Raw genomic sequence first — 24086 nt, forward strand, 5'->3', positions numbered from 1 at the left:
GGTCCAGTCCAGGTGAGCGACTGTAGTAATATTTAATGCCAATTTTCATAGATTCTATCAGAATATAATGCCAGTTTTTATAGATTTTGTATATATTTAAAGCCAATTTTCATTGATATGATCAAAGACTTTATCAGTATTTATTGCTTTTTAAAATGTTTGGAGCTTGAAATTCTATTAAATCAGCTAAGCTATGGTTGTGACTAAATATAAGAAGTGGTACATACTTATGTCATTGTTATTATCCATTCTAACATGACTCGATTTGATTGCCAGTTAATCAAAGAAATATGTCATGCTCTGTTTAATCTGCAATAAACAATGGTTGACGCAAGGACCAGTAAGAGAGCATTTTGACGTCAGATTGCTGCATGGCATCCGGTATATTACTACTTGAATAAATAAAGCCCAGCCAAATGTTCATCAAAATATTTGAACAACCATGTAAGAGTGAAAACAAACAAGATCTAATTGTGGTTTGTCGTCTAATTTACCATGGTTTATCCTTCAGATGCTCAGATATTTAACCACTCGGGCTTTTGCCCTTGTGGTTCAATTCTTGCACATGGTGATAAATTAGAGGACAAACCACTCGAAGGCCTTGATTATTTGTTGAATAATATTTTGTTTTATTGAGCTTATCTCTTTTTAGCCACAGAATACTTCATTACGTGATTATGGACGGTTACAAAAAGATGGAGAACTGAAGGTGCGAAGTCATGTAGATAACAAAGTTAGACAAAGGTAAGGTCAAATTTGGTATTCTAAAATGAATTAAGTTTATATGTTGACAAATACACATGAATTAGGCTAATATGTTACATAACATCTGAAGTAGGTTTACATGTTACAAGAACACATCAATAAGGTTTACATGTTGCAAACACTCATGAATTAGGTTACATATCAACAAATACTCAAGAAATAAGTTTACCTGTTATAAAAGCACATGAATTAGATTTACCTGTTTTAAACATTTCAGCACCAGTTTAGGTACATATCATTTTAAAGAACACCTGAAATAGACTAAATTAGGCTTATACATTACAGAGTTACATTTACATGTTACAAAACACCAGAATTAGGATTACATGTTACAAAACACCAGAATTAGGATTACATTTTACAAAACACCAGAATTCGGTTTACATGTTACAAAAACACCTGAATTAGGTTTATATGTTACAAAAACGCCAGAATTAGGTTTATATAATATGTTACGAAAACACCCAAATTAGGTTTACATTTTACAAAACACCAGAATTAGGTTATATGTTACAGTCACCTGAATTAGGTTTACATGTTACAAAACCATCTGAATTAGGTTTACATGTTACAAAAAAATACATGTTACATACACATGACTTAAGGTTTACATGTTACAAAATCACCAGAGATGTTTACATGTTGCAAAATGACCTGAATTAGATTTACATGTTACAAAATCACCTGAATTAGGTTTACATGCTACAAAAACGCCTGAATTAGGTTTACATGTTACAAAACATCAGGGTTAGGTTTACATGTTACAGAAAGACCAGAATTAGGTTTGCATGTTACAAAAACACCTGAATTAGGTTAACATGTTACAAAAATACCTGAATTAGGTTTGCATGTTACAAAAAGACCTGAATTAGGTTTGCATGTTAAAAAACACCAGAATTCAGTTTACATGTTACATACACATGACTAAGGTTTACATGTTACAAAATCACCAGAGATGTTTTCATGTTACAAAATGACCTGAATTAGATTTACATGTTACAAAATCACCTGAATTAGGTTTACATGTTACAAAAATGCCTGAATTAGGTTAACATGTTACAAAACATCAGAGTTAGGTTTACATGTTACAGAAAGACCAGAATTAGGTTTGCATGTTACAAAAACACCTGAATTAGGTTTACATGTTACAAAAACACCTAAATTAGGTTTGCATGTTACAAAACACCAGTATTTGGTTTACATGTTACATACACATGACTAAGGTTTACATGTTACAAAATCACCAGAGATGTTTACATGTTACAAAATGACCTGAATTAGATTTACATGTTACAAAATCACCTGAATTAGGTTTACATGTTACAAAAATGCCTGAATTAGGTTAACATGTTACAAAACATCAGAGTTAGGTTTACATGTTACAGAAAGACCAGAATTAGGTTTGCATGTTACAAAAACACCTGAATTAGGTTCCCATGTTACAGAAACACCTGAATTAGGTTTGCATGTTACAAAAACACCTGAATTAGGTTTGCATGTTAAAAAACACCAGAATTCGGTTTACATGTTACAAACACATGACTAAGGTTTACATGTTACAAAATCACCAGAGATGTGAACATGTTACAAAATGACCTGAATTAGATTTACATGTTACAAAATCACCTGAATTAGGTTTACATGTTACAAAAATGCCTGAATTAGGTTAACATGTTACAAAACATCAGAGTTAGGTTTACATGTTACAGAAAGAACAGAATTAGGTTTGCATGTTACAAAAACACCTGAATTAGGTTTGCATGTTATAAAAACACCTGAATTAGGTTTGCATGTTACAAAACACCAGAATTCAGTTTACATGTTACATACACATGACTAAGGTTTACATGTTACAAAATCACCAGAGATGTTTACGTGTTACAAAATGACCTGAATTAGATTTACATGTTACAAAATCACCTGAATTAGGTTTACATGTTACAAAAAACACCTGATTTAGGTTTACACGTTACAAAACACAAGAGTTAGGTTTACATGTTAAAAAACATCAGAATTAGGTCAACATATTATAAAAGACCCGAATTAGGTTTACCTGTTACAAAACCCCTGAACTTTGTTTATCTGCATAAAACATTTAGAACATTTCAGTACATGTACCAATAGTAGTATATATGATTTAAAAGAAGTTGGTCCATGGTAATAGATATATTTGTTACTGAGATTATTGGGCTTTTTTGCATTATTTAAATTACTTGAGATGCTTAACTTTGTTCATTATTTATATCGAGGTATTCTAAAGATCTGCAGTGTTACAGAAGATAGTTTGCATTTCATAACACATTTGATACTTCATTTACTCAAGGTTTCCATTACAGAGGTATATGTTTTTCCTTAACATAACCCATCAGATAACCAGCTTTATTTAAGGTATTTCTGCAATAGCATGTTCTGTTACATGAGTTAAGGCTAGAGTTGGAAAATAAATTTAAAATTGATTTAAAAAAGGAAAGATAGGGTTGTATGCTTGATTACTGTAAAATCATTTAATTTCTTGGGCATGAAATTTCGTTGTTTTGGTCAAAACTGCAATTTCGTGGGGATATGAATTCGTAGATTTCAACTTTTGAAGATAGAATGAATGGGAATTTTAGTTGTTCGTTTGGATTAAATTTCATGGATTGATTCAGCAACAAAATCCACGAAAATTAGTCCCCCGCGAATATTATGATTTCACAATATTTGTCAGACTGATCAAAAATATTATTGATTTGAAGGAATATTTCATAATGGGAGTCTTATGTGAAGAACCAAAAGTTTGATGACAATACAGACATACAATATCAGTGTAGGTTGTTGTGAAACTTTTCAGTGTGTAGACATACATGTTTGCTGAAGTAATTTCAGATAAAGTGTAACTCTTCTTTTTGAGATGTTGGCCCATGTTAAAATGAAATCCAACTTTCAAGCAGATTTTAATACATTACTTAGAATTATGGATATTACCCAGCAGGTGTTCAAATTAAATATGGAAGTGAACATTTTTGACAGCTGATGCACAGTGCACCAAATCAGTTAAACCAAATAGGTTCTTTCAAGTCAGTTAAACCAAATTGGATCTCTCTTGTCTGTTAAACCAAATAGGTCTTCTCGTCAGGACAGTGAAATTGGTCTTCTGTAGTCAGTTAACAAGATAGGTCCTCTCAAGCCAGGACAGTGAAATGGGTCTTCTGTAGTCAGTTGACTGGATAGGTCCTCTCAAGCCAGGACATTGAAATGGGTCTTCTGTAGTCAGTTAACCAGATAGGTCCTCTCAAGCCAGGACATTGAAATGGGTCTTCTGTAGTCAGTTAACCAGATAGGTCCTCTCAAGCCAGGACATTGAAATGGGTCTTCTGTAGTCAGTTAACCTGATAGGTGCTCTCAAGCCAGGACATTGAATGGGTCTTCTGTAGTCAGTTAACCGGATAGGTCCTCTCAAACCAGGACATTGAAATGGGTCTTCTGTAGTCAGTTAACCAGATAGGTCCTCTCAAGCCAGGACGTTGAAATGGGTCTTCTGTAGTCAGTTAACCAGATAGGTCCTCTCAAGCCAGGACATCGAAATGGGTCTTTTGTAGTCAGTTAACCGGATAGGTCCTCTCAAGCCAGGACATCAAAATGGGTCTTCTGTAGTCAGTTAACCGGATAGGTCCTCTCAAGCCAGGACGTTGAAATGGGTCTTCTATAGTCAGTTAACCAGATAGGTCCTCTCAAGCCAGGACATCGAAATGGGTCTTTTGTAGTCAGTTAACCGGATAGGTCCTCTCAAGCCAGGACATCGAAATGGGTCTTCTGTAGTCAGTTAACCGGATAGGTCCTCTCAAGCCAGGACAGTGAAATGGGCCTTCTATAGTCAGTTAACCCTTTCCCACATCGATACGTTTATCACCGTATCTATCGATTACCAAACAGAAACGTATTGACCTGTGTCTATCGGTTCCCCGATAGAAACGTATTATACTGATTAATGGCCATTTGAACAGAATCGTTTTATCCCGTGTCTCATAATCAATCGCTTTATTTTCGTCCTTTTCCTAAAGAAACAAATTCTGGATGTTTACTAACTCAAAATATGGGATTTCGTCATCATTATTTACGTACAAGATCATGTGGTTACTATTTAAATTTATCGAGTACTTTGCAAAGAAAGACTACGGGGTTTTTTCCTACATGTGCACGACGCAACGTCATGGAAAATTACTGAGAAAACTGCTTGCAACTGGCCGGTTGGCGGGCTTTCCTCGTTCTAAAAATAACAACCATTTAACATCAAAGTATTTTTAAATGTGTTAGGTCATGAAGGTCACGCGTGATACATGCAGATTTCCCCTAAGCAACAATTTGTGTATACGATGGCTTGGAATTTATGGCCTTACATAACGGGAAGTGTTAATCAAAACAGAAAGACCGCGGCTTTCAAATATTTTATGACACCCCAAGAGTTAATTGCAGCGGAAGTCACCCGTGATGTACCGACGTTTGATCATCAAAATATTATGTAATATTATCCTAAAAATATTTTAATTTTTAGCACAGGAATACTGTAGTCGGTTACAAGTCTCGATCTCAGCGATCTTTTTGCACTTTCAGAAATTTTACGATCCGTTATTTTTGTAGTGTTATTCAGTTTGATGGTTGTTTTTTTATATAAATACTTACTGATTCCGATTAGGAAGATAAGTGTATTAACTATAAATCAAACTTTCAAACATCAAAATGAAGTTGTATATGAATTTCAATGTGAAAGTAATCCAAAACAGAATTTTATGCCTAAAAATATATATTCCCTTACTTTAACACTTTATATTTTCGAAACTAAAAGAGAAACTACAATAAATTTTGTATCATCGGAAAGAGAATTTAAATTGCTATAAACTTTATATTGACAAAAATAATGTCAGACTTACAGAAAATATTGAAATAATGACATTTTTAACATAAGTGTGTGTAATCACAAAATAATGCCAACACCTCTGTTCAGATAAGACAGTCACCTTTATCAGCCATATACCGATTATTGGTTATTGATTATCACTTATCAGCGTTATGTAAAAGAGGTTACTTTGGCTTCTGTTCTGTGTGGTAAAGGGTTAACCAGATAGGTCCTCTCAAGCCAGGGCATTGAAATGGGTCTTCAGTAGTCAGTTAACCGGATAGGTCCTCTCAAGCCAGGACAGTGAAATGGGTGTTCTGTAGTCAGTTAAACCGATAGGTCCTCTCAAGCCAGGACAGTGAAATGGGTCTTCTGTAGTCAGTTAGCCAGATAGGTCCTCTCTAGCCAGTTCAACCAGATAGGTTGGTTTAAAAGATGATAAATGACCTTAGCTATTGCAAAAAATACAAAATGTAAAAACTAAGTTTGCAGTGGCTTGTCTTAATTTGTTTACGTCTTACAATTTCTGAGTACGATAATCATTTGTGAATGAGGTTCTTTTGTTCTCTGTAACTTGTTCTGTTTAGAAAATTGTGTGATTATATGATGAATAGTTAGACAAGCACAGTTGAGATTAAATGATAAATAAATGAAATGAAACCGCAGTTGACCATGTTTCTTACTGAAAAATGGAACATATTGACAATATACATGTTTTTTTTAACAGATTTCTTTCACGCCACTTCCCACTGACAAAAAAATCCTCTAAACAGAAAACCCATCTAAACCAAACATTTTCGTTTGTCTGTGGGATTTGGACTACAGGATGTCTGCTCCTTGCATTTTTTTCCAGGTGAAACCCTGATGTATCACATACTGCACAATGATTTACATACAGTTCCAAAATATATTTACACTATTTCATTTTATTGCACTTCACAGAAGTTAAGCACAAATATTTGTTAGTGTTGTATAAACAGTTGAGAATCTTTTTATGCTCCACAAAAAGGAATCATATAGTCGCAGCTTTGTCTGTCCGTCCGTCCCTCAATTCTTGTCCAGAGTTTTTCTCAGCAACCACTGGTTGGAATTTATTGAAACTTTATAGGAAGTTTGACTACAGAGATGGGCATATTGTCTTCATGTTCCAGTAGGATAATTTTTAGCTTGTCTGATTTTTAAAAATAATCTAATAGATATTGTCTTCACTTGATTGTCGGTGTCGGCGTTGGTCAAAATTTTTGTTTAGGTCCACCTTTTCTCAAAAACTGTAAGAGCTACAGCTTTAAAACTTTGCACACTTGTTTATCATCATTAGATGACTGTGTAGGTCAAGAACCATCACTCTGATTTGCTTTAATGATTTTGTCAAAAATTATGACCGTTTTTGTACTTAGAAAATTTGGGTTTCTTGGTTAAAGTATTTGTTTAGGTCCACCTTTTCTCATCCACCCCCATCCACCAAAAAAAAAAAAAATACAACTGTGACATAGATATTGCTATAAAAGTGCATCCGTTTAAGCAGTGTAAGTGGTGTCTTTTTTTTTTTATCTCTCAAATTTTGTATGAAATTTCCTGCAATACAGCTGTACTGGGTTGCATCAATAACTCTTGGAATAACTCTATTAGATTTGGAGAAGTAGAACCAATAAATAATAGTATTGATGATATCTACATGTCTTGTTATTGGCATTTGTTTGTAACCAAATTTCTGTTGTATGTTTTTACTTCATTCAGCATACTGTGAAATCATTTAAATTCACTGGCATGAAATTTCGCACAAACGTGAAGAAGGACTGTTTTGCGCGGGCTTAAATTCGCGCATTTTCAATTTTAGAAAGGGAAAATATAATAAAAAAATAATAATAGCGCGGTCTTAAATTCCCGCATCGGTCCTAGCGCGAAATACGCGAAAATTCGTCCTACGCGAATAAAAATGATTTCACAGTATAATACAGTTCGTCAAATGTTATTGAAAAGTATGAAAATCAGCACGATATTTTGGGGGCAGGATCATTGTATCATTCAGTTTAATTTGACATGAATGCAAAATGTACAGTTAAAAATTTATTAATTAGTTGCACAAGATTGTAGATATTATTTACAGAAATCTGAAAAATCTTAATTTATAAAGCCCTGTTGTGACATGATTTTTGCTGTTTAGATTTAGATATGTTGTTTACACTTTGCCTTTTTTGGTCATAATTTATGTGCATTATTTTATCATACAGGTAAGTCCACTGCCTGATTTTTTATATCTCAGTGGTTTAATGTGTTAAAACTTCTTTACTTAAATGTTTTATAAGTACTTTTGTTAAAAGAAAAGCAAAAGGTCAAAAGCATGTCAGACTAGGATTCCATAAAACTCCCCACCCACCCCAAAAAAGGGAAAGAAAAACAAACAAGTTATTATAATAAGTAGGTTTGTACAAATAGATGTGTGTGTGTGTGTGTGTGTTATTTATATATTTTTTTATGAATTTCAGATACATTTTCCTGTTTGACAAAGTAATGTTAATGGGCAAATCAAAGGTAAGTAACTGTTTGTACAGAGTTTTTGTTTTATTGCCTCCCTTGAGAGCACACCTAATGTTCTGCTTGCTACACTGATATTGTAGTTTTTTAATTGATGCACTTTTAATTTAGGTTCTTAGAATTAATTTTAGACTCAAATCAATGGACTGAAACAGATATGAGTCTCTCAGAACATTTTCCTCTTGCATACCAGTCTGGAACTTTTAGTGTTTTCAGCTGTGCAAGAAAAAAAACTTGTTTTACACCCAAAGGTATAGAATGACATTTGTGCAGAAAATTAATTTCTTATTAATGAATGTATCATATAAGAATAAAATTTTGGCAAATTTGTGTTACTGTCTAGAAAAATGGCATAAAAGAAAGCCATTCATTTGATTTTATTCCATTTTTAGCTCACCTGTCACAAAGTGACAAGGTGAGCTTTTGTGATCGCGCGGCGTCCGTCGTCCGTGCGCGCGTGCGTAAACTTTTGCTTGTGACCACTCTAGAGGTCACATTTTTCATGGGATCTTTATGAAAGTTGGTCAGAATGTTCACCTTGATGATATCTAGGTCAGGTTCGAAACTGGGTCACGTGCCATCAAAAACTAGGTCAGTAGGTCTAAAAATAGAAAAACCTTGTGACCTCTCTAGAGGCCATATAATTCACAAGATCTTCATGAAAATTGGTCAGAATGTTCACCTTGATGATATCTAGGTCAAGTTCGAAACTGGGTCACGTGGGGTCAAAAACTAGGTCAGTAGGTCTAAAAATAGAAAAACCTTGTGACCTCTCTAGAGGCCATATTTTTCAATGAGATCTTCATGAATATTGGTCAGAATGTTCACCTTGATGATATCTAGGTCAAGTTTGAAACTGGGTCACGTGGGGTCAAAAACTAGGTCATTAGGTCTAAAAATAGAAAAACCTTTTGACCTCTCTAGAGGCCATATTTCTCAATGGATCTTCATGAAAATTGGTCAGAATGTTCACCTTGATGATATCTAGGTCAGGTTCGAAACTGGGTCACGTGGGGGTAAAAACTAGGTCAGTAGATCTAAAAATAGAAAAACCTTGTGACCTCTCTAGAGGCCATATTTTTCATGAGATCTTCATGAATATTGGTCAGAATGTTCACCTTGATGATATCTAGGTCAAGTTCGATACTGGGTCATGTTGGATCAAAAACTAGGTCAGTAGGTCTAAAAAAAGAAAAACCTTGTGACCTCTCTAGAGGCCATATTTCTCAATGGATCTTCATGAAAATTGGTCAGAATGTTCACCTTGATAATATCTAGGTCAAGTTCGAAACTGGGTCACGTGGGGTCAAAAACTAGGTCAGTAGGTCTAAAAATAGAAAAAGCTTGTGACCTCTCTAGAGGCCATATTTTTCAATGGATCTTCAGGAAAATTGGTCGGAGTGTTTACCTTGATGATATCTAGATCAAGTTCGAAACTGGGTCACGTGGGGTTAAAAACTAGGTCAGTAGATCTAAAAATAGAAAAACCTTGTGACCTCTCTAGAGGCCATATTTTTCATGAGATCTTCATAAATATTGGTCAGAATGTTCACCTTGATGATATCTAGGTCAGGTTCTAAACTGGGTCACGTGGGGTCAAAAACTAGGTCAGTAGGTCTAAAAATAGAAAAACCTTGTGACCTCTCTAGAGGCCATATTTCTCAATGGATCTTCATGAAAACTGGTGAGAATGTTCAGCTTGATGATATCTAGGTCAGGTTCGTAACTGGGTCATGTGCGGTCAAAAACTAGGTCAGTAGGTCGAAAAATAGAAAAACCTTGTGACCTCTCTAGAGGCCATATTTTTCACGAGATCTTCATGAAAATTGGTGAGAATGTTCACCTTGATGATATCTAGGTCAAGTTTAAAAGTGGGTCACGTGCCTTCAAAAACTAGGTCATTAGGTCAAATAATAGAAAAAGCTTGTGACCTCTCTAGAGGCCATATTTTTCAATGGATCTTCATGAAAATTGGTCAGAATTTTTTATCTTGATGATATCTAGGTCACATGTGCTCAAAAACTCTGTCACTATGTCAAATAATAGAAATAACGACGTCATACTCAGTTCAACACTGGGTCATGTGGGGATAGGTGAGCGATTCAGGACCATCATGGTCCTCTTGTTTATGGAATAGGATGTGCAAGAAAAAGAATCTGTCACCGGTTGTAGGAATAGATGGGATTTTCCAGCTCTCTGTTTTAGTAATGACACCACAGAGCCTCATTTTCTCTTTGAGCCAGATAATACCATCTGCATCTACAACCAGTGACTCTTGTAATACACAGAATTTGTGGTCTTATGGTGGTTTTTAAATTCTCTCACTGTGCATGGATAGTATCATTGTGCTCATGGGTACTTTTGACTATATTTCTCAGAATTAAAGAATTGTACTTAAATTATAATTTACTGCATTTGTGTCTGATCTAGTTAATGAGTATTGAAGGTTTTACATAAAAGTTTAGCATGCATTTCAGAAACAAATCATGATTTATTAGTTTTCTTGTGGATATGAAATACAAGGGCTTGTTTCAACACAATTGTGTATTTCATACCCAGAATGGAAATTTACTTTATCATGATTTATATCTTATATTTACAGTGTTTCTCTTTTTTTTAACGTTATTTATTTTATTGAATGTTGTATACTTCGGAAATTATATACCGTATCTCTAAAAGGACAAAGTCACTGACAATCGTCAGCTGCAGGAGTAGTAGACATTTTAACCTTGTGTCACAATGTACTCTTCCCATGGACAACATGCGGTAAAATATAAACATATCTGGTGAATTGATATATCTTACATAAACGATCATAGCTAATCAAGTGCTCTGATTTTTGCGTTGTTTCGCCTTTGATGTCAATAGATTTCATGGGAATCGGAACACAACAGCTCTTTATAACTTAATTGGGGAAAACACATTTGGACTGTTAATGTTTGTGCTCAGTTAGCTATAGTTTTAATACATAAGTTTTTTGTGTTCAATTAGCTACAGTTTTAATACATAAGTTTTTTGTGTTCAATTAGCTACAGTTTTAACACATAAGTTTTTTGTGTTCAATTAGCTACAGTTTTAATACATAAGTTTTTATGCCCCCGAAGGGAGGCATATAGTTTTTGAACCGTCTGTCGGTCCGTCGGTCTGCCGGTCTGTCAGTCTGTCCACAATTTTCGTGTCCGGTCCATATCTTTGTCATCGATGGATGGATTTTCAAATAACTTGGCATGAATGTGTACCACAGTAAGACGACTTGTCGCGCGCAAGACCCAGGTCCGTAGCTCAAAGGTCAAGGTCACACTTAGACATTAAAGGATAGTGCATTGATGGGCGTGTCCGGTCCATATCTTTGTCATCGATGGATGGATTTTCAAATAACTTGGCATGAATGTGTACCACAGTAAGACGACGTGTCGCGCGCAAGACCCAGGTCTGTAGCTCAAAGGTCAAGGTCACACTTAGACTTTAAAGGATAGTGCATTGATGGGCATGTCCGGTCCATATCTTTGTCATCCATGGATGGATTTTCAAATAACTTGGCATGAATGTGTACCACAGTAAGACGACGTGTCATGCGCAAGACCCAGGTCCGTAGCTCAAAGGTCAAGGTCACACTTAGACGTTAAAGGTCATTTTTCATGATAGTGCATTGATGGGCGTGTCCGGTCCATATCTTTGTCATTCATGCATGGATTTTAAAATAACTACGCATGAATGTGTGACACAGTAAGACGACGTGTCGCGCGCAAGACCCAGCTCTGTAGGTCAAAGGTCCTAAACTCTAACATCGGCCATAACTATTCATTCAAAGTGCCATCGGGGGCATGTGTCATCCTATGGAGACAGCTCTTGTTTGTGTTCAGTTAGTTACAGTTTTAATGTATAAGTTTACATCAAGAGTTTTATGTTTGTTGGTAGGAGTTTTTATAGGGAGGATGACTTCTGAGAGACTTGTATATTTTTCAATCCAAGTTGCTTGTCTAATGCAGGTAATGTCACATGGGTGCATATATCAATATCTGCCCGAGTGTGTGGCAGGTATTTTTTGCACCTGTGTGATATTGTTAATATCTTATGGGTAGTTTTAATATCTTAATGCTCAATGAACCAACCTAATAATTAACATGCAGGGCCCTCGATTTATATGTTTTGTAGTAGAATTTCTGCTCCAGTCACCTGCCTCACCCCTCCCCCACCACACATAATTTTGTCCCAACCACTTTCTGCTGTTGAAAGACATCTTTATAAAGAATAAATACTGTTGAATTAGTTATTATCGATATGGGTTTTATTTACCTATCCATTGGCCATGGTTAAAAATCTTTTATAGACACTTTATTTCTTTATTGCCTTTTTCTTTGAAAATGTTGGAAAATTCCTGCCACTTTGTTATGCAGAAAGGGAAGGGGAGGGCACCTTCCAAAGAAGTAATAAAAGGAAAAAATAATTTAGTTAGGATTGTTTCAAAGAATAGGTAGAGCTATTCGCCTGTTTGTCGGTATCAGCATCAGCATCCCGATTTGGTAAAATTCTTGTATGTAAGCTGGTATCTCTGTAACCACTAGTGGGAATGGATTAAAACTTCACACACTTACTCACTGTGATAAACTGACTTTTTTAAATAGTCTAGCTATTCTACTCACCCTGGCGTCGGTGTCACACCTTGGTTAAGTTTTTGCATGCAAGTACATACAGCTATCATTTAAAGGCATATAGCTTTGAAACTTATTTTTTCTTTTTCTAGGTCCATTACCCACCTCACTGGGTCAAGTTCCATAACTCTGACTGTATTTTGAGCAAATTATGCCCCCTTTTGGACTTAGAAAATTTTGGTTAAAGTTTTACATGCAAGTTACTATCTCTAAAACTAATGCAGATATTGAATTGAAACTTCACATGTGTCTTTGGGGTTATAAAACTAGTTGATAGCAGCAAGTCCCATAACTCTGACCAGTCCTTCATTTTGGCAAAATTATGCCCCCTTTTGGACTTAGAAAATTCTGGTTAAAGTTTTTCGTGCAAGTACATACAGCTAGTACTAAAAGGCATATAGATTTGAAACTTATTTTTTCTTTTTCTAGGTCCATTACCAACCTCACTGGGTCAAGTCCCATAACTCTGACATGTATTTTGAGCAAATTATGCCCCCTTTTGGACTTAGAAAATTCTGGTTAAAGTTTTACATGCAAGTTACTATCTCTAAAACTAATGCAGAAATTGAATTGAAACTTCACATGTGTCTTCAGGGTTATAAAACTAGTTGATAACACCAAGTCCCATAACTCTGACCTTCATTTTGGCCAAATTATGTCCCCTTTTGGACTTAGAAAATCCTGGTTAAAGTTTTGCATGCAAGTACATTATAGCTATTACTAAAAGGCATATAGATTTGAAACTTATTTTTTCTTTTTCTAGATCAATTACCAACCTCACTGGGTCAAGTCCCATAACTCTGACATGTATTGCAAGTTGCTATCTCCAAAACTAATGCAGATATTAAATTGAAACTTCACATGTGCCTTCGGGGTTATAAAACTAGTTGATAGCAGCAAGTCCCATAACTCTGACCTTCATTTTGGTCAAATTATGTCCCCTTTTGAACTTAAAACTCTTTTGATAGTTAACCTTTCTGGGTAATATTTTCCTGCCTCTGGGACAATATTTCGAATAGTCGAGCTTAGCTGTCTTACGGACAGCTCTTGTTAATTGCACAGGTTCCATAATTATTTAGCATTTTTACAAAATTATGCCCCTTTTCCAGCTTAGCAGTTTTTAGCTCACCTGAGCCAAAGGCTCATGGTGAGCTGTTGTGACCGGTCAGTGTCCGTCGTGCGGTGTCAGTCGTCCGTCATGTGTCCGTCAACATTTTCTAGAAAAAACACTGGGCAGAATTACACCAAACTTCACAGGAATGATCCTTGGATTGTCCCCTTTCAAAATTGTTAAAAGAATTTCATTCCATGCAGAACTCTGGTTGCCATGGCAACCGAAAGGAAAAACTTTAAAGGTCTTCTTGTCCAAAACTGCAAGGCATAGAGCCTTGATATTTGGCAAGTGACATCATCTAATGGTCCTTAATGAAGATTGTTCAAATTGTGCCTCTGGGATGAGAAGAAGCCCCGCCCCGGGGGTCCCAAGTTTTACATAGACTTATATAGGAAAAAACTTTAAAAATCTTCTTTTCTGAAACTACAAGACTTAGGCCTTTGATATTTTGTATGTAGCTTTGCCTTGTGGTCCTCTATGAAGATTGTTCAAATTGTGCCCCTGGGGTGAAAAGAGGCCCCACCCCGGGGGTCCCAAGTTTTACATAGACTTATATAGGAGAAAACTTAAAAAATCTTCTTGTCTGAAACTTAAAGGCCTAGACTTCTGATATTTGGTATGTAGCATTGCCTAGTGGACCTCTAACAGAATTGTTCAAATTATGCCCCTGGGTAAAAAGAGGCCCCGCCCTGGGGGTCACTTGTTATTCGAGTTATGTAGGAAAAAATACTTCAAAAATTATCAGATCATATTTCCTAGACTGTTTAATCATATTTACCTGATGTACCCAAGTGATTACGGGTCACCTTACTGTGACCTTGACCTACTGACCTACTTTCTTGTTTTTGAAGCTACAGCCTTGAAATTTTGATGACATGTACAGTTTTGCATACTGATCTTAAAACTGACTTCAGTGACCATGAATTTGACCTACTGACCTACTTTCTAATATTTTAGCGTCAGTTTGCCATTTGAAACATGTGACTCCTATTACTTAGGTGAGCGATTCAGGGTCGTCATAACCCTCTTGTTAATTTTGTTTTGTATGTAAGCTGGAAGCTCAGTACCCACTAATGGGAATGGATTGAAATGGATCATAACTTCACACACTTGTCCACTGTGATGAGCTGACATGCATTCTACAGGTTACATAACTCTCTATTGCATTTTTACAAGATTGTCCCTTTTGCAACTTTTATATTGATTCAGTTGACAATGCTGTTGAATAGTCAAGCTTTGCTGTCCTCCAACTGCTCTTGTTAAGTACTGTACTGCCTGGCCAGACTTGAATTATAAACATAAGGGTTAAATTTTGACCTTTCATATACATGATTTGTTTATAAAACAGAATTACTTTTGAAAAATGGTTAAAAATCAGACATAGATAAAGATACAGAAAGTCTTTATTTCTAGAGACTATATTGGAAGTACATTATTCTATAATGGAAAGTTATATATTTGCACTTATTGTTCTGTTGTGAATATTATTTCTTGCCTTGATTCTTGTTTCCTAGCAACATACTGTTGTTTCCTAGCAACATTATATTGTAATATTTTGTGATCATTATGTGACCTATAGATAGTGGACAAGTTTCTCTGGGTAAGATATTTGATGTTGTTTGACATTATTTTTTATATGCCTAAGGTTGATAGATACCTTTGAAAAAGATTAGTGTCTTTAATGTGGCAATTTAAGTGCTGTAAAAAGCTGGAAACATAATTTACTTAACTTTTGAAATGCATGTCACATTATTAACTGTTTCAACAATGAATACTTCCTGTATGTTTCTAAGCATGTCTTTAAATGTTCAATTGTAAAGAAATATTTTGTTGTGTTCTTCTGTTCAGAGGTATCTGGTAACCTTAATATCGGTATATTCAGTTGCAACTGTATATTATTTGATAGAAAATTGTGGAAAACTGGAAAAACACATTGAATGGAATGAGTGGATATGGGCATATGAATTTTGTTACCCTCAGTGTACATGTCAAGAGGAAAATCCGTATTATCAGATAATAGGGGGATGAAAGTATCATGTGAAAAACTGCGTAGATTTATTTATGTGGTGATTTTTTCCTGATATTGTTGGAATTTCAGTATGAGGCGTGTAGTGTGTTAATGCATGTACTAGTGAAATATGTATATTGAATATCACATGCATGACCTTGACTTGCAGAATACGAGTCTGCATGATAAACCCCACTCCCTCCTCAACTCTGTCCATTACCCAGCCTACCTCAGCCTCATTTTACATATTTTTCTTCATAATGTTCAAAGAAACACCATTCATTTCTATGTTTATTTCTTTCATTTTCCCCTATATTTGAAGGATTCCTAAATTTCAAATTAAGTGATTAGATGAAAAATGAAGTACGAAATAGTTAGATATAACTGATCATTGCTCTTTTTAGAATAAAAATAGTTTATAAAGATATGTATTACAGGGTATAGTTAAACATTTTTGTAGCCCAAAATTATTGGCAGTTCTAAATCTGAAAAACAACAACATTTCTTGCAGAATTTACATTTTAATGAAAGCTTCCACCTGTGGACGCATGTAAGTGTAGCTACACCAGTTTACTCTAACTAACATCTAATATATTTCAAGTTTTCTTGAATATTTCACAAAACTAAACCTTTCATGGATGATCGAGACAGTCATCCTTATTACTATTGTCAGAATATTGCTGTTTCAGAATTAGTAAAACAAATGAACGACATCAAGTTGTGAAATGGTGTCTACAATTGTGTAAAGCCCATAGAGCTAGAGTTGTCATAGTTGTAAAAACCATGGGTAGGGCTGCACAAGTTTGGTTGAGGGATTTTGTTTCATTTGTCTCCTAATTTGGGGGTATTAAAATTTTCAGAATTATGTAAGATTTTTTAAGATTTTACAGATATACGGATGCCCCGGATTTTACTATACATCACAATTAGTAGCTAGTAATCAGTTTTTAGCTCGACTATTCGAAGAATAAGTAGAGCTATCCTACTCACCACGGCGTCGGCGTCGGCGTCGGCGTCACACCTTGGTTAAGTTTTTCGTACCAGTCCACATTTTGACAAAGTCTTTTGAGATAAAGCTTTGAAACTTTCAACACTTGTTTACCATCACCATGGCCAGTTATAGGCAAGAGTACATAACTCCATCAGGGATTTTGGCTGAATTATGGCCCCTTTTGACTTAGAAATCATGGTTAAGTTTTTCGTACCAGTTCATATTTTGACAAAGTCTTTTGAGATAAAGCTTTGAAACTTTCAACACTTGTTTATCATCACCATGTCCAATTATAGGCAAGAGTACATAACTCCGTCAAGGATTTTGGCTGAATTATGGCCCCTTTCGACTTAGAAATTTTCGTACCAGTTCATATTTTGACAAAGTCTTTTGAGATAAAGCTTTGAAACTTTCAACACTTGTTTACCATAGCCATGTCCAGTTATAGGCAAGAGCACATTACTCCATCAAGGATTTTGGCTGAATTATGGCCCTTTTTGACTTAGAAATCTGGGTTAAGTTTTTCGTACCAGTTCATATTTTGACAAAGTCTTTGAAGACAAAGCTTTGAAACTTTCAACACCTGTTTACCATCACCATGTCCAGTTATAGGCAAGAGTACATAACTTCATCAAGGATTTTGGCTGAATTATGGCCCCTTTTGACTTAGAAATCTTGGTTAAGTTTTTCGTACCAGTTTATATTTTGTGTAAAGTGTTTGACATATGGCTTTGAAACTTAATCACTTATTCAGTATAATAGTCTCTTATCTGTAGGAAAGAGTACATAACTCTGTCATATATTTTGGCTTAATTATTGCCCTTTTTGGACTTGCAAAATTGGTTCTGATTTCATACAAGTCCACGTTTTGTCAGAACTATTTGACATATGGCTTTTAAACTTTGAACACTTGTTTATCATCATGATTTCCATCTGTAGGGAAGTGTACATAACTCTGACAACTATTTTGGCTGAATAATGGCCCTTTTTGGACTTTGAAATTTGTTCACACATTGCCATTTAGTGCAAGACTTATCAAAATCCACAAATATGGGAACATTGTTTGTCTAATGTATTTTTTTCTTTTGTCTGAATATCTGTAGAAATATTTTGACCCCATTCTTCAATCAATTCTTCGAATAGTCGAGCGCGCTGTCATCCGACAGCTCTTGTTAACCTTTAGTCTCTTGGTGGCAAGTGATTCTACCTTGGCAACCAGTGCAGACCAAGATCAGCCTTCGTATCCATGCAGGCTGACATGCAGGCTGATCTTGGTCTGCACTGTTCGCTATTCAGTCAGTAAAGTTTCAGTGAACACCTCTTCAAATAATAAATGGTACTGCCTAAACTGAATGATAGACAAGTCCATTTTAGAAATTTAGCAGGGTAAAGGTTAAATTTGTCACTTCATAGAGGAGATTTTCTGTGTTAAAAGAGACAGGATAAACTATAATGTCTTTAATGATTTCAAACCAAATTTTTGAGTATAGGATAGCTTTCACCAACCAGAGTAGGCTAGTATACTTTTTGTCATAATAAATACTGCTGGTCTTGAATTTTGTCCTACTACTTCCCATATTATGTCAGTTTGAAATTTTGTTGAGTTCCCAATATTATAACCGGAATCCTTGACAAATGTAAGTTAGACATTGTATAACCAGTATGATTTACACTTTCAAGAGACAGTTTTATTCCACTTGAATTTAAATACATTTTACATTCTTTGTAAGGGAATAGTTATTGCCTGCTTCCTGAATTTTAAACCAGCCTATCACATTTCCAGGATTTGAACCTCCGGCATCTCGGTCAAAAGTCAGATACTTTACCTGCACACCACTTGGCTTGCCAACCTGGTGTCTTTTGGTAGCTCCCAAGGCTCATTCCATACAGCAATTAAATATGTCTTTTAATTGTTAAATACAATATATTTTTGAATGACTTTGTTTTCAAGTTGGTTTCTGGTTTGAAATATTTTTGCATGTCTAATAAATGTTCAGAAATGTTAGTGTCACTGACCTGCAAGTAGCATTGCATGAAATAATTCCAACTAAATGTTTTGTGATCTAATAAACTATATATGAAACATAGAACTTATATTAGACAAAATTGTCAATATCTCATAATATAATACCACTTTTTTCATCTATCATACCCATTCTGTATTTTCATACTTTTGTTTATCAGTGGGAAACTTACTTAAGGGTTTTGAACTGCAGGAGAAAGTGTTTTTCTCTAAGTCTTTGTAGTTACAATTTCATACCTGTATATGTTATAGCACCTATATGATATTTTTTAGCTCACCTGAACTTTGTTCAGGGTGAGCTGTTAGTATAGGCGGAAAGTCTGGCGTCCTGCGTCCTACATCAACATTTTCTTAAACATCTTCTCTGGAACTACTGGTCAGAGTTACACCAAGCATCATGGCATGGACTTCTGTCAAGTTTGTTCAAATGGTTCACTGACTGCCAGAACTAAAAATAGAAAAAGATTTAAACGTCTTCTTATTATGAACCACTTGATGGATCTTCATCAAACTTGGTCTGTAGCATCATTATAAGGCCCTCCTCAAAACTTGTTAAAATGGACTCCGAGGCGCTTGGATTCTTTTAGGGGCAGCTAGAGCTAAAAATAGAAATAATGTTAAAGGACTTCTTCTCATGAACTGCCTGATGGATCTTCATTATCAAACTTGGTCTGTAGCATTGTTATAAGGTCCTCTTCCAATTTTGTTCAAATGGTTGCACTTGGCCTCTTTGAGGGGCCTCGAGGGTTAAACATTACGATACCTTTAAACAGATAGATAGGTAGATTTATTTCTGCATAAAATGTTTGGTTACATGGAAACATATTATATCATGTAAAACATTATGATAAGTTATATCACAACAGGATAATGAACCATGACCACTACATTATATACAAAGGATAACTCAAAACAGGGATAAAAATAATCCCTTATTTCCATTGTGGTCCTTTTATAACAAAATGGTCTGACAATAATAAAACTTAGTCTGCAGCATCATTATAAGGTCATCTCCCAAGTTTGTCTCATGGAGATGCCTGATTCCTTTTAGGGGCTGCTGGAGCTAAAAATAGAAATGTCTTCTATAATGACTTCCCATGAACTACTTTATGGATCTTCATGAAAATTGGTCAGTAGCATCCATTGTAAGGTCCTCTCCCAAATTTGTTCAAGTAGTGGCACTGGACTCTTTTTAGGGTGACTAGTTTATACTTAACACAGTTTTTACAATTCATGATTCCATTTGTCATATTTAAATATTCAAGGTCAAGAAGTCAAGGTCAGGTGAGCAACTTAGGGCAACTATGGCCCTCTTGTTTTATTTATCTTCTTGTAATGATTGTCCTAAGAAAACATTTATATAACCATTATCTTCTGTTCACCTTGAAAAATGTGAGAAAAAAAAACTTACGCATTTTCTTAATATATTAACATTTCCTTCTCACATAATTTACTCCCTTCATTAATGTAGCCAACAGACCATTGCATTCTTTTATCCCTTCTGGTTAAAAATCACCCAACACCTTTATGGGGATTTTAAATTTTACTCATTTACTTTTTATATCTGAGTAACTGTTATAATAATGTTGGTCCAGTAGGCCCTACTAAAGATGAATAGATAATAGTTTCAGTGCATTTATGTCCTGTATATTTTATTTTTGCAGGGTGAGACATATAGTTTCAAAGAAGCAATAGTTTTAGCAGAATATAAAGTAGATAGTACTCCAGCCACCAAAGACGGAAACAGACGCCCAGATAAGGTAAAATATAACAAAAGAATTAATTACTGAAAGACAGATAATGTTAAATATAACAAAAGAATTAATTACTGAAAGGCAGATAATGTTAAATATAACAGAAGAATTAATTACTGAAAGGCAGATAATGTTAAATATAACAAAAGAATTAATTACTGAAAGGCAGATAATGTTAAATATGATATGTAGTACACTGTTCATTCTTCGTATTAAAAATTCTAATATGCTTGTCTCTATTAAAACACTCTTACGCTAGAATGACGTCACGTTTACGTGCGATGACGTCAAATTCTTTGTTGCGAGCAAGAAAGAGCGCTTCTATATTTTATCTAGTGTTTGAGATTACGGGCATATTAGAATCGAAATAATTTATAGCACAAGCATGCTTTAACACTATTTATACACTCGGGTGGTAATAAGTCGTTCAAATAATTTCACTCGGGCTGCGCCCTCGTGAAATTATTACGCCCGATGTATAACCACCCATCGTGCATAAATAGTGTTAAAGCACTCTTTTGCTATAAATTATTTCTTAATTAAGATGCTTAAAGAGTGCTAAAATAAAGAGTAAGTGATCAGAATGACATAATGTTAGGCAGCAGTTAAATGTAGGTAAAGCGAATTACAACAAATTCGGACAGAAGTAAGACTCCTTTACATGCTACTTGTGTAACCCTAGGAAACACGTGCAGTATTATTCTATAGCACTATGTACTCTTACATTGAAGCAAAGCTTTATAAAAATAAGCTGTTGACTCCTTGATCATTATGTCTACCCCATTGATATATTGTTTTTGCCTTCGCCGTCAGTCCGCATGAAGCTTGTCCGGCTTTCACAGGTCAAACTGCTGGACAGATTTTGATGAAACTTCACAGGAGTGATCAGTACCACGCCTAGTTGTGCATATTGCCGACACGTTCCATTTCACTGCACAAAATGGCCGCCAGAGCTAAAAGTATACATAGGGGGGAGACATATGTTTTTTTGACAAAAACACCTACTTCAAAAATTATTTTTGACACTGAAATTTTAACTATTGACTGTTAATTCACTTTGATATGTGCCCTAATAGGAAAAGAGTGAAGTTTTATTGCCTTAGAAACTGACCTGGTTGATGCTTGAAAAAATTATTACTTTTAATGTAAATCCATTTTATTAATGTCTTTAAATGGTGATTTCAGGTACAATCAAAAAATCATTGACCTTACATCTACAATTCAATTGTGTGGTTGAAAATGATATAACAATGTAACATTAACATCATGATATAACAGAGTTACATAACATTGTTACATTAACATCATGACATAATAATTTAATGTTAGCATAATCACATAACAGTGTAATGTTAATGTGACATCCCACTAAAATGAGTGCCCCATTTTACATAGCAAATAATGTATTCCAAATTGTTGAAAATGGAATTTTTCAGGGCTTTATGAAAGAAGCATGAACATACTTTTTATAACCACTCAATTGTTGTGTATATAAATTTCAGTGGAACTGTTCCTTTCAAATAGTGAAGCAGGACAATTCAATGGCATACACCTTCTTTGCTAAAACTGAAGAGATAAAAACAAAGTGGATAGAGGCAATAAACCTTGCTCTGTAAGTAGTTACAAGTTGTCCTACTACCGTACTATAAATAGTAACAAATTGTGCAAGACAGTGTTATGTTAACGGTGTCAACAACCATAGATGAGAACAATAACTGTTTATTCGTTAACTGCTTGCTGTATCAGTATCTGGAAGATTTTGTTCTGCCGGTGACCACTTGAAGCACACCATTGCCACTTGATAAGTGTATTTTATTAGAGAGGTTACAAATTAATACTCGAGTATGTGTGTTATGTACATGTAGTAAATCTCTGCAAACACTGATGAGTTTTGCTAAAATTGTTGGACAAATTTAAACATGTAACTTGCTACTGGAAAATTTCATTTGAAACTTTTAACTTTCAAAACAGATACTTTTAACTTTTATTTTACAAGAACATATGCCATATTTGGTGAAATATTCCTTAAAAGACAAGTTAAGTTGTTACTGTTTAACTACTACTGTAAATGTATCGACTGTTTTTTTTTTTCAGGGATAATACCCAACCAGCTGCAGGGAAGAATTTTATAATGACAACGTTCAATGAACCCAAGGTCTGTGATATTTGTGGAAAACTCCTGCGTGGGGTATTCTTCCAGGGTTATAAATGCCCAGGTACGTATATTAATGTAGAAAACCTGTTTGTAGGGTATCCTTCTAAGGATATAAACTTGTGGAAATACCTTCTTTAGATAGATATGTATGTGTGGACAAACTGTCTTTTAGTATGTAAATGTCAACATACTTAATTGTCTGATTGTTGCCATTCCTTGTTATGGGTCTTTGCACCAAATACAAAAAGATACAAAAGGTCACCAAACTGCATCTGCAAAAATATATAAGGTGCTTTTATGTAAGCAGTATTTACTTAAATTAAGAATATATGTTTTCCGTTTCAGTAACTAATATTATATGTACATAAAGAATGTATGGCTTCCCTTTCAGTAACCAAGAGTTGTTTTCCATTTCAGTATCCAATGTATGTATTCTTAAAGAGAACTTTTGGCTTCCATTTTAGTAACCAGGGGTGTATGTTTTCCATTTCAGTATCCAATATATGTGTACATAAAGAATGTATTGGTAAAAAGAAACAGGAGCAACCTCCAGTGACGCCACACAGAAGAGGAGGTTTGTATAAAAACCAATGTTTTATAATATAGTACAAGCTGCTTCAGAGTTGAATAAAAGCTTTACATCCTGCCAGGCATTATCTGTCTGTTATCATGGTCGCAAATCCTTTGAATATGATGCTAGTCCTGAAAAACTTTTTGAAAGTGATAAATACCTAGAAAAACCTGAAATAGTACTTTAATTTGGAATTTCCCAATTAACATTGAAACAATGTTGCCATTGGCTTTATACATTATACTGGGACTGGCTTTATACATTGTACTGGGACTTTATACATTGTACTGGGACTGGCTTTATACATTGTACTGGGACTGGTTATACATTGTACTGGGACTGGCTTTATACATTGTACTGGGACTGGTTATACATTGTACTGGGACTGGCTTTATACATTGTACTGGGACTGGCTTTATACATTGTACTGGGACTTTATACATTGTACTGAGACTGGTTATACATTGTACTGGGACTGGCTTTATACATTGTACTGGGACTGTTGTGAGAGGGAAGACAGCTTTTGGTTTACTGACCCCAAAAGTCAAGGTCACATGGGATCCAACATCTATAAAAAAATTTTTTATTCATTCTGCCTCTTCACACTTTCTTATGAATCTGTACATTGCTTCTTTTTATGCCCCC

At 35.0% G+C, this 24086-nt stretch overlaps 1 protein-coding gene across 10 annotated transcripts in view; it reads left to right on the forward strand.

Moving 5' to 3' along the window:
- The window catches only part of LOC123543477 (proto-oncogene vav-like), a 106525-nt gene that overhangs the window by 54574 nt on the left and 27865 nt on the right, over positions 1 to 24086 (forward strand). For 9 of the 10 annotated variants that reach the window (XM_053524496.1, XM_053524495.1, XM_053524500.1 and 6 more), the window contains exons 11-17: positions 653 to 744; positions 8125 to 8170; positions 15519 to 15539; positions 20626 to 20721; positions 22218 to 22327; positions 22810 to 22931; positions 23364 to 23444. In XM_053524496.1, coding sequence (XP_053380471.1) covers positions 653 to 744; positions 8125 to 8170; positions 15519 to 15539; positions 20626 to 20721; positions 22218 to 22327; positions 22810 to 22931; positions 23364 to 23444 — 568 coding nt within the window. The remainder of the gene's footprint in view (positions 1 to 652; positions 745 to 8124; positions 8171 to 15518; positions 15540 to 20625; positions 20722 to 22217; positions 22328 to 22809; positions 22932 to 23363; positions 23445 to 24086) is intronic. The other variant, XM_053524494.1, reaches the window with a different exon arrangement.

This window comes from Mercenaria mercenaria, chromosome 15 (assembly GCF_021730395.1).
Source record: "Mercenaria mercenaria strain notata chromosome 15, MADL_Memer_1, whole genome shotgun sequence".
In the NCBI taxonomy this organism is placed as follows: domain Eukaryota; kingdom Metazoa; phylum Mollusca; class Bivalvia; order Venerida; family Veneridae; genus Mercenaria; species Mercenaria mercenaria.